The following is a 12,566-nucleotide window of genomic DNA, read 5'->3' as shown; positions in this document are numbered from 1 at the left end:
TCCTCTTTACATATTCTTCCCCACACAGAAAAAAAGTTCTTCATTTTAGCTCTGGCATTCATTATACAAGAGACAAATCCACATAAATGCATGCTACTTTATCTCCAATTAAATATTTCTAATACAAAAAGTTGCTTTTTTAAGTTTCCCTGGAAGTTAGGAAGGCTTATAAACTAAAGCAAGATGACACACATTTTGTAGAATAAGGAAGTGTTTTGAGTCTTCAGTATTGTTAAATAGAATATTGTTAAATGCATCATTTCAGCTGTTTTTTATCCAATAGGTCCAATATATTAGCTATATAATTAACTTCCAAAAGTAGATTAATTTTCATAAATTAATTTTTTTTTACTGTCAATTTAGCAAACAGCCTTGTCACTAGCATTTAAAATAAAATATTATAACTGTTGGACTGGGTCTGGCTGGGATGGAGTTAATTACTGTAGGTAGCACGGTGCTGTGTTTTGGTTTTGTGGCCAAAACCATATTGATAACACAGGGATGATTGAGGTATTGCTGAGCAGCACTTACACAGTGTCATGGCCTTCCCACACCATCCCACCAGTGAGGAGACTGGGGGGCAACACAGCCACGACAGCTGCCCTTAACTGACCAAAGGGATATGCCATAAGTTGTGGCATTGTGTTAATCAGTGAATTTTTCAGTTGATTCTTCATTTTCTTACTAATCCAATATGCATCTACACTTCAAAAGTTTTAAAATTGCCAGAGGCAAAAATCCACCTGCTTTAGCTACATCAGAATCAGAGCAGTAATCATGAGTCTGGGTTATTATTCATGACCTAATCCCTTTCTCTTGGTTTAGATTACAGAACACACTATTTCTATAAAAAGACTCCTAAAAAGAGGAAAAAGTGTATGTGCTTGATGCACATTTTAAACAACTAATTATCTGGGGCTTTCTGTATTACAGTTGTATTAAATTGGTTTGTTCTGTGAGGTCTGGTGAGTTTAGATGAAGATTGAATGCTTCAACTTTTTCATGAGAAAGGCAGGCTAATAAGGATAAGTTAAGTCAAATCTATCAAGGGAAGCTCCATGAATGTCAATACCAATTTATATCCCTGTATCTCCTCTATGTGAGGGGCAGGAAAAATAAAGTATTTTTTGGAAAGTATTATCAATTAAATTCCACTAATCAAAGTTAAACATTTTAGTGTCTCATTTTCTTCTGAAAATCTGTTTGAATTTGAATATTGACATGCTTACGCCACCTGAAGTCTCCTCCCAAAATCAAGAACATTCCACAATAGTATCATAAATGATGACTATTATACTCCTTATCTATATGTGTGAGCAAATAAAGACATGTTCTCTCACATACATATCTAGATATAAAACTGTATCTTTAAATCATGGCATATCCTAACCTGAAAAGCTCCCAAGACGTGGTGCTGTCATATCTCCACCATCATATATTTCAAGGGAGTCCCAATTATGTTCAGTGGCAAAGCTGATCACCTGGATCTATAAAACAGGACCACAGAACTGTTTTAGGCTAACAAGCCATGTGAATATTTAAATGTTCTAAAACCAACAAAATAAAAAGAGAACACATAGCAAAGAAAATAAAAATAAGAGATTCAAACAAAAGACACATCAGTGAAAAGAATGTAAATGAAAAAACAATATTCACTTTTTGCATTGTGTTAACTCTTAGAAAATATCACACAAAGTCAGTAAGAAGGATTTTTCATGTGTGTTGCATCATATGAAATAATTACTCAAAGTGTAAATGAGCAGATAATCAAGACAGCTGCAGCACTCTCAAGGGCCTCAGTAATACCCTAGTAGATAGGAAGAGTTGGCATTTGCGTATCAAAATTGAAGGATCAGGACCTGTTTTCAATATACTACACAGTTAAAACAGAAAACTGCTTGTTATTCACTTCTCATTCATACCCCCATGTGAAAATAAAGTAACATAAAATAAAGCTAACCAAAGAACAATAATGAGAAATCCAAAACACTAATATTTCAAGTACTCCACTCCCCAGTTATAGGATTACTAATGTATGAAATTTTTAGAGACATAAACAAAGAAAGTACTTAATATTCCATGCTTGACAGAATACAGACTTGCCTGAATACCTGATCCCTCAGTCACTATGATTTTCCACACACAATTCAAGCTGTTACCATAAGGTTCAGGGTAACCTGGTGAAAGAATAGTACCTCTGCGCTCAGTAAAATTCCCACTGCATGGCACTGAAAGAAAGTATTATCACAAATTATTACACAATTTAAACCACTTTAGAGAACAGAAAAATAATAGTAATTTTACTAAGATCTAGATAATTATAATAATCTGCTTTTGCAGCATAAACAGATAGACATGAAGCAATCATCTGAACTGAGAATACATTTTATCTAAAATATATTCATGACATCCAGCATAAGATGCAACCTGCCTGAAGAAACAATTCAGAAATTAACTACATTTTGCATGTGTGCAGCCTAGAACAGCCCAGCAGCAGAGGTTTATCATGTCTTACTTAGAAAAACAACAAACTGTAAAGACATAATATTAAACACAATCATGATGGACAGAAATCATGTGAATTTACCAACAGCCCAAGATAGTTCCAATATTGACTCTATCTGATAAAGCTGTGTAGTATTTTGAATATTTTTTAGTGTATACACATTTGGTTCTTTAATGTTCAAGAAAACACAACAACAACAAAAGAAAAAAAAAAAAAACAAACAAAAAACAAAAGACAAACCAAGTACTGTGTAATAAAACAGGTAAAGACACTTCTGGAGAATTAAATTCTGTCCTGTATTTCAAGCTGTAGATAAGTCATGAAAATAATGAATGTTCAAGAAAATGTGCATCACACTTGTTCATATAATCTAAGTCATTATATGAAACAATATACTGCCTATAAGCCAGCTGCTACTCAATTATTTCTTGATATGGAAAACTGCTCTTTTAAATTGGGCATGACTGATACTAATCAAAGGAGAGGGAATATATGGGTTAAATACTATTTTCTGAAACAATTCCTTAATCCTAATTCAGAGACATATGACAGAACAGACAATGTAAATGTAATTGCTTACCTACACAGCTTGGTACTGTGTCATTCCACTGAGCTAAGGCATTTGGTACAGACTGACATCGGATAGCTTTTGAGCCTTGTAGCAGATAGCCAGGACTACACTCAAATCGAACAACAGAGCCTGCTGAAAACTCAGAACCAATTCTCCTTCCATACCTAGGCTCTGGAACTGAGCTACACTGTGTATCACTTGTGCGTGGAACAGCTGTATAGAGAGAGAAAAATATAAAGTCATGAATACAAATGACAGCCATAATAAAAAAATAATAGACAAGTAAAAATGCTGATTGTTTCTTGTAGGACAGAGATTAATTAATGTTATTTGCTCTTCTCCTGTATTCTCAAAGAATGGACTAATGCTTTCATGGCTGTTAGCTGGAATGTGGTTTTGGGCTGTGCTTGTGTACAGTTATGTGTGTGCCATGGCAGCTCAGAGACATTTTGACTTTGGATGCACAGCTTTAGACATACAAAGATCAGTGGCCCTCTTCAGTAACAGGATACTACATCTACCACCTACTTCACTTATAAAAATGGGGCCTTTGGCTTCTCACTAAAACTTTCTCATTAAAAGACCAGAAAAAATGTATGGTGTAGATAATCAGATATAAAGACAACATAATATCTTAAAAATATTTGATTTATCATATTGGAAAATATAAAGTGATAAAAATACACTCTCCAGGCTATTTCAGTGTTTTCTTTTGACAATTATCTTTATCAATAATGTCTGGGAATTTATAAACCTGATGTGATACAAGAATAGTTAAAATATTGCAAGCAATATGCAAAGAACAAAATAATAGCATTCAATAGAAGCCCGTGGGATAGTTTTCCCTTTGGCTTCATTATTTATAAACACTTTTTGATAATAGGTATTTTTTATGCCTAATGATTGTTGCTATTGTGCATGTTGTTCATATACAAAACTTGCTCTTACTACATATCATTTTGCAGTTAGCTAGTAAATGCCAATTTAAAAACAAATTAAAATATTTATATAGAAAATTACACAGGTATAATTTGTGTGCAGTATAATCTATGTTTTACAGTATAAAAAAGGTACATTAAAATAATCTTATTAAATATATGCAATTTTTCTGTGTAAGTTGCATGTTCAAAAGCTTTGTTTCACCAGCTTGGTTTGTTCAAGAATTAGTTTTAGAAGGTCACTGCATCTAGAATTGCCTGTCATTTCGTCCCTAAGTAAACTACTCAAAATGGCACCAGGGAGGAAAAAAAAAAAAAAAAAAAGCTTGCAAGTGTTACACTTTATTCCTGGAAAACTTTCAAGCATGGTGCTTCTGGCTCACTAATGTAAACAGAATCACAGATACATTTAGTTTTCTTTCTTAGTGAAGAGTGATATTTCTATCTGTTCATGGGTCCAACTGTACACATCCCCACCACTGGGTACAACTGTACACATCCCCACCACACCTGGTCACTAAGTAAAATGCAAGGTGAATAGAGCTTATACATACTTATTTTAATATTGATAACTTCCTATTTCTTACACTGTCATTTGCTCTATTCAGAATCATAATTATGTTTGAAGTAATTGTAAATGCTCCAAAAATTAGCATTTCTTAACAAGTTGGATACAGAACACTAATTGAAATCAATTCTATTTTAAACCTAGCATTTAACATGCAACACATTTTAGCAGAACAATGAAAGTTGTCATTTATTATTACATTATGTTCTACCAGTTTAAGCATTGCTACCACCTATAACAGTTAAGTTTGCCCAAGTATTACTTAATGTAGACAAAAGCTTTTTCTAAGAAGATTTAGAAATAATTAATACTACCAATAAAAGAAAAATACATTCTCTTTTTTGCGGTGAGTTGATTAACCAGACAAGGTGAGACAGACACCATAACATGTATTTTTCTTCTAAATCAGTACGTTGGTTGGTTGCAGATTTTAAACTTGAAAGCTACAGAAAGTTGTAAAACGTACTCATTTAAAGAATGGTCAGAGGTAAACTAGCATACTACTGGGTAAATGCACAATATAGCAAAACAAAAGCAAATCAATTTTATTAAGTTTTTTAAAATGGTTAAGCACCTTACGCAGTTTAAACAAACAACTTACCTTTCAGCAAACTTAATATACCTGCCTTTGCTCAAATACATAGGACTTTGTCATTAAGTTCTCAACAGGACGTCAGTATCACACAGATACTCTATGAAACTTGTTCATGCATGCAGTTCTAACCCTGGCAGGAAACCGTTCTGCACTTGTGGAAGGAAAATGATGAAACCATAGTTTAATGATTTCACAGAGTCACAGTTCTTCCTAATGATAACCTGCAGGCCAGATGCAGACTGCCAGGTCAATTCAGCTCAACCAGCTTGCTGTTTTTTGCTCTTTTATTTGGATTAATAGCCTTTTCTCTACGCACACGCCTTCTGCACCAGCACTATTTTACTCAAACCTTTTTATTCCATGTTATTGTACAATGACTACACTGGAATAAATGATGACTTTACAACTGCCTACATGATAATGGCTGTTCATACAATCTGTCATAAGCCTGGAACTACAGCTGCTGCTGTGTAATTAAGCATTAATCCATCCCTTGGTCAGGGCTACTTGTTCAAATGGGCATTTTGGCCATGACATAAATCATTCACAATTATGTGACAGCAAAGGGCTCAGTACATTCTTGTGGACAAACCAGTTTAGATTCAGGAAATGAATATTTAATTATGTTTAATTTATTACCAATTTTACACAAGTTTCTGATCACTGATTCAGGAATTAAAAAGAAAGAAGACACAAACAATCAATCAATTTAATTAAACAGTTTTACTTCATTTGCATCAGGCTCAGGCTCAACTTCAAACACCTATCCTCCCCTTCTTTTTCTCAACTTCCTTGTGTCCATCTTTTTTGTACCAATGAGGTGAGAGGTAGCACAGGAAGTTGGGGTATGTGCTCTCTTTTTGCTTCCCCCACCTCCCCTGCCAATTAACATTTTACTCATCTTTCTCCTTTTTGCTTCTGTGGGTTTCCACATCACCCTGTTTCTGAATGTTTCTCCTCCAGTGTGAGTCATCCACAGGCTACAGTTCCTCAAAGATGTCCCATACTGCAGAACAGTACTTTCACAGGCTGCCAACACCTCTGAGGTGTTCTCACCCCAGCAGGTGTCACCCACAGGCCACAGCCCCTTTAGAAGTACAAGCGCTTTGGCAGGGAATGCCTCTTTCCAAGAGTGCCTCCAACAATTCCTCCAGCATTGTCTCTAGCAGCACGTATCCAGAAGCGCCTCTGCCCCAAAGCAGTTGTCACTCAAATGTTTCTGAGGCACCACATGTTCCTCTTACTGGTGGGAATTTTGGCATGTGAGAGATTGCTTATACCAGCTTCACAGGATGCTGTTTGTGAATAGCACATGGTGGCTTAAGGCCTCCTCCCACCTCAGCCACCTGCTAATTAAGCTTTTAGCTTCTCACATGTCCGAAGCCTATCTGTCTTACCTAAGAGGCTATGTGAACTGACTGAAAATTTCAGCATCACTCCCGGAGTATTTTCCATTCATTGTGTGGAATAAACTCTTGCTCAGCATCCTATGGGAATACCATCTTTCCCTATGTGTTTTTTCACTCAATTTTATAAAAGAGAGGAAACCATAGAAAAAAAATCCTTCCCATTTCTCTAACACTTGCCTAGGAACCTTATCTGGAGAATCCCTACAACAGCTGTGCAGGCAAAGGACACTTTTTTAAGTCAGATTTAAGAACATGCTATAACTTTCAGTAATAGCATTAGGAAATTTGCACACATACATTAGTAATCTATACTTTTTGTGTGTAACTAGACCTTCTCATAATAATATTCTCTTATGAAATTTATTTTCGTCTAAGCAAGCTATCTTTGACATGATAGCAAATGTAGGGTCAGTTTACTAGCACTCTTAAATTAGTTCACATACCAGAAATACTTTTTCAGACTAAAAGATGACATTTTACTGAGATCAACCCTGACAGCCAAAGACATCCATGGCTGCAGTTGTATCAAATTATTATATTGCCAGCAAGAAACACTCAATGACATTTAAAATTGACATTTTGCTCAGTTTTTGGGAAGTTTTACTAATACTCTGGTAATGGTTACTATGAGACAAGAAATGCTAAAGATACAAAATCACCATGAGGTACTATTTTTTAAAATCCACTTCCCCCACCACTTCCCCCCCTTTTAAAAAGAACTGCCTTAAACATAGATGCAATGCAAGCTATAGATAACAACAAAGTAAGGTAGTTCCACACTGCTTAAAATGAGATTTAAATAGTTCATGGAAAAATGTAGTATAGTTTCTAACATCTATAAAAAGTTAGGAAAATAGGTCTGTTTCTTTAAAAGGTGACACAACTGACAGCTTAGCTGAAATGCCTCCAAGATTATTTCAGTTGGAAGAGACCTACAACAATCATCCAGCTGCCTTTCCATTTCAGGACTGACCAAGTTAAAACATGTTATTAAGGGCATTTTTCAAATCCCTCTTAAACACTGACAGGCTCAGGGCATCAATCACCTCTCCAGGATTTCTGTTTTAAAGCAGGACATAATGTGTCATGGTAGCACATAAAAAAAGTAATACTAAAATTCTTAGTTCTGCTCTCTAATTACATTTAGCAGACAAAGTGAGGCTGTGCATTTTATTCTTGTCACAAATTAGATCAACTTGATTTTTAAAGCCACAATCTTCTTTTGCTCTTATTTTCCTTTGTCTTCTTCATCCTAGTATACTAACTTTCTTAATAATCCTCTTTAAAATATCAATTGACTAATAAACTTGTTAATGGATTGTTTGTATTTTATAACAAGTAAAAAAAGACGAATATTAAAACACCATAAATTTCTGGATGGTAGAAAGATAATTACTTTTTAATGAAGGAATTCTGTGCTGCTGTAGCCTGAGTTATAAAAATATAAGCTTTTATTTCTTAGGTGATGCCATGGCAGGAAGACAAACATAAAAAAGCCTGAAAAAAAAAAAAAATCCCAGCCTTCTTATATGTGATTGTTCTTAGCACATATCAACATGTTGGAAGACTCAATATTCATTTAGTCTCATATTACACTCTTTACCTTTTACATTAATTATAAGGAAATAGGGTCATCTGAGAAAAGAATTCATAGATGGCATATCCAGATAAAAAGATTTTTTTCAGAAAGTGGCATCACAAAAGCCATTAAAACTGTATCTGAAGCTAAAGCCCCTATCCGTCAGTTACTCAAACCAGAATGTGAAATAAGGCAAGCAGTAACTTTTTCTCCCTCGAGCCTTCCTTTTAGTTTTTGCCTATTGTGTTGTCAAACTAGACTTCTCAAGCTGTATCAGAGAGACATTCCATTTTCTATAGTAATTATCCTCCATTTTTCAGTAAATGTTTCATACCACTGTGAAACAAAATTGAAATCAGCCCAGTGGAAAAGTGAACAGGAAGAAAGTCAACCTGAAATAGAGGGCAATAAATAAAATGATTGACTTTGCAGACCAGATTACTGTGTTCAGTGTGAGAGTGGATGTAATTTCTAAAGTATTTAAAAGGTTAGCAAGCAGGTGGTCATTGAAGTATGATCACATGCTTTATAAGAAGAGAAAAAAGAATCTTAAAAAGATAAAGCTTATTAAATACCACTAACTCATTAACCAATATATTTATACATATATAACTGTATTTAGTAAAGCTCTTAAGATATATTTTGAAATATATTAAAATCCCATGGCATTTAAATAGCTTCGTGATTTTCCTGAGACAGATAAAATGATTTTCTGACTCATTTTGTGCTCTCATTTGTTAAAATTTATTTCTTACAGTTAGGAAAAGCATAAATGTCTGAATTGCTATGCATTGTGCTCACCTGGAGACTTCCTGTTCAATAGAATCTACATGTGTACATATACAGCTAATAGAATCACTATGAATTCTTCAAAAGCAGCAAAAAGTAACACTTCAGAGTGTTAACAATGAGTAAGACAAATATGTAATTCACATGCAAATGGATAAAAACTTAAATGCTGAAAGCTCTCTTCTAATTCCTGAAGTTTATATTCCTCCTCTTTTACAGTTAATTTATGATGATAAGTTTTAATGCAAGTATATGTAAAATACATTTGATGTGAAGTCATGGTAATATCTTTCTATTAATACAGGAGTCAGAAGGCTTAAAAATTAGTCCTAACAAGCTTCTTATAACTGTGGAAATATTCTTGAGGTGAGACAGTTCTTTCCATTTATTTTTTGTGTCAAATTAGGATATAAGAACTCCAATCTTAAAAAAAAAAAAAAAACAACAAACCAACAAACAAACAAACAAACCCACAAAACTATCCCAAACTACTTTTATGCTTTACTTTAGTAAAGATGTGCAATGACTGTCTCATTAAGCTTACAGTGTATGTATGCAATACATCTAGTGAGCTGCCCAGAAGTCAGTCCCTTTGGGACTGCCTTTGCTGCCTGTACAGGCAATGAATCTGTAAGCAATGCTCCTGGTGTCACCAGACTGCATTCAAGACTCATGGATCAGCTAAGTGTACTCAGCTGCCCAGCAGAATGCTAACAGACGTGGCCATGCCGTGACATTCTTGCATTTCAGCTGCAGTGTGCAGACATGAACAAAATGTCTCCTCAAGTTCAGCAGGGTCAGAAACAGACCAGCAAGTCTCCCACTCATGTTTCAATACTGAAATGTCCTGATGGTCTCTGCTGCAGCAATTTTCTCTCCGAGCTCTTCGAGACAGAATCCTTAGCAGCCTTGACAAAAACCCTTGAGAAATCAACTGGGAATACTGAGACAGACTAATACAATTAAGCACACTCCTAAACCCCTTGAGGCCACTCAGCAGTATGGGAGCAACAGATTTCTGACTACTGAGAAAGACTGGACATACCCCAGTCTGTGGGGCCAGGCAGGATAAACACAGACAACTGCTGTTACAAAGCAGTCTGCCATCAGAAGTCCCTGATCGCTGGAAAATGGTTAAGACTACACTCATATTTAGAGCAATACATTAAGGCTTATGCAGAATTAAAAATAATACAATTCATGAAACTGGCACTAGTGTCTTCCACCAAAAGTAGACATGTTTACCTTGGTAAACAAAGTGAAACCCCCTGGCTGATGCCCCACTCTTAGCACTGAATCGCAGAAGAATTTGATTAGATGTAGCCAAAGGCAATGTCTCTCCTACAAATGGAAACAGAAAATAAATATACAAAGCAGAAACAACACTTATAGCTCTTCAATACGTAATCAAATATGCTATTGAAACATACAGTTTCATGTTTTCCTCTATTGTTAAAGAAAACACAATAACATTGTACAAAATTAAATTTTTCATTGTCAGAATAAAAAGACTTTATGATTCAACAAGAGAAACCTTCTGGAATTTACTACAGCAGCTGGAACTAGAGCTCTAATAAACTATTTGACAGAAGAACCCTACTTCTGCTTAGGGTCAAAATTATTAGACCTTTCAGTTAACTCTTTTCTGTGACCGAGAGGTTTACTTTGCCTTGCAAAACACATTAAACAAATAAAAGTATTTGAAAAATCCCACAGGAATTTTCATGGAATGTGTACCATTTCAAGACTGAAACAGAAAGAGCAAACTCATGACTTGGTTTATGTAGTGGCTTCAATAAATATATGGCCACACATGAACTATATTACATTATTAACTTTCTTATGGCATTGCAAATTTTATTTCTGATTTGAGGATTAATAAAAATCTTTAATATCCTTTATCTCATTTCCTGGCATATTTGTCAGGAGTCATGATGAAAGTTCAATAATAAAATACTATAAACAAAATTGCAGTACTTCTATAACAATTCCATTATATATGACTATGTTTTTTTTCTCCCTGGACTGTATAAAGCCATATTTGATGAAATTCTTCAGAAATGAATGATGATCTAAAATATCATCTATAACTAGGTATCTAATTCTTTCATTTTGATTAATTTTATATTATTGCAACTAGATATTCCATGTAGGAGAATCCTACCCTGAATTAATGAAAGCCAGATGTGTCACAAGTAATAAATAAAAATCAGAAATTTAAATACCCTTCAAGTATTTTTAAATGTCTGCTGTGAAAACAGACATTAGTTCCAACATGTAAATGACAGTTTGATGCAGTAAAATTTGATGTTGGGATCAGCTGTCTCAAATTTAAAAATTTAATTTTGTTTTGTTGCTGAACTTTTTTCTGTAATTAAACAAATCTTAGAATTTTTGTGAACTCACATTGTGACACAAATAGCTGGATTTGCCAGAGGAAAATTAAGAATTGAGTTTTTCATGTAATAATATATTTACTATAAATGAAATAGATATATTACATTCTTTTCCTATTAAGTATTTCTCCAATTATTCAAAGTAAAAACCAAGAAGCCATGAATAGCCCTGCACTGCAAAAATACTAAACTCACATATAAACTCTCCAAAACACATTAATAGCTGCAGAAATATAAAAAATATACTTACATATCACTGAAGATGAACACATTCATTATATATGCACATACTGGAAATTTGATCATCTTGAAATCCATATAAGCTTAATTATGATTTCACAGGGTCGCCGTTTTGCTATAGTTACCTGCATGCAACAGCTGGCCTGCTTTTAATCTAAGTGTATGTTTGCATACAGATAAATGCACTTTGTAAATACAAGTAATTTGTGTAAATTAGCCATTCAGAATATGTAGATGTGTATTTCAAAAGGTTTAAGGGCAGAGAAGACAGTTATATCATCCAGTCTGCCCTCTTACATAGAAACTTCAGCTTTTTCTACACCCACACCAGGATCAATTCTTGCCTAATCATTTGTTCCTGAATAATGTCTTGATTCAAAGATTTAGAAGAGTATTCCACTTCCCTTAACATCCCGTTCAAATAATTTTATTGCCAAAGTAAATTCATAACATTCTACTGATTATTTTTTTCCCATGCTGCACTATGTAAGAAATGTATACTTCATTATTAATTACCTGAGTGGGATCCAGACAGAGAACTAAGAAGTCTAGCCTGAGAGTTTTCTCCATCAAATAATTCTGCCACATCATTCAAAGCTGTCTGAAAATAGGCAAATTGTCCAAACACAACTACATTAAAAAAAATAAAAAAAAAGAAAGAAAAAAGAAAAGCATAGAGAGGGGAAAAAAAAAAAAAAAAAGAGAGGAGATAAAAGAACTTAGTTTTCAAAATTGAATTTAAGGAGGTATTTCTGTTTGCCTTATTTATTAATGAATTCCCACATAAACTTTTCAACTTATACAATATTTCAACTTACACAATGATAAAACAGCTGCATTAAACTTATGTGCAAGAATTGTTTTTGTTTTCATTTTTCTTTATTTTTAATTAAATCCAAATTTATTAAATTATGCTTTCACCAAAACTGTGACCTCCAGTCAAACAAGTCTTATTGCTTAGGTACCTATGAGAAT

General features: G+C 34.1%; 1 protein-coding gene across 4 annotated transcripts in view; it reads right to left on the bottom strand.

Moving 5' to 3' along the window:
• CSMD1 (CUB and Sushi multiple domains 1) overlaps positions 1-12,566 on the bottom strand; it is a 1,051,796-nt gene that overhangs the window by 149,574 nt on the left and 889,656 nt on the right. For all 4 annotated transcript variants that reach the window (XM_021551131.2, XM_031504428.2, XM_021551132.2 and 1 more), the window contains 5 exons: positions 12,108-12,221; positions 10,201-10,296; positions 3,087-3,290; positions 2,104-2,228; positions 1,391-1,487 (listed from right to left, as the gene is read on the bottom strand). In XM_021551131.2, the coding sequence (XP_021406806.2) occupies positions 1,391-1,487; positions 2,104-2,228; positions 3,087-3,290; positions 10,201-10,296; positions 12,108-12,221 (636 nt within the window). The remainder of the gene's footprint in view (positions 1-1,390; positions 1,488-2,103; positions 2,229-3,086; positions 3,291-10,200; positions 10,297-12,107; positions 12,222-12,566) is intronic.

This window comes from Lonchura striata, chromosome 3 (assembly GCF_046129695.1).
Source record: "Lonchura striata isolate bLonStr1 chromosome 3, bLonStr1.mat, whole genome shotgun sequence".
Lineage (NCBI taxonomy): Eukaryota > Metazoa > Chordata > Aves > Passeriformes > Estrildidae > Lonchura > Lonchura striata.
Note: the sequence above shows the minus strand (reverse complement) of the source record. Positions and strands in the feature narration are given on the sequence as shown.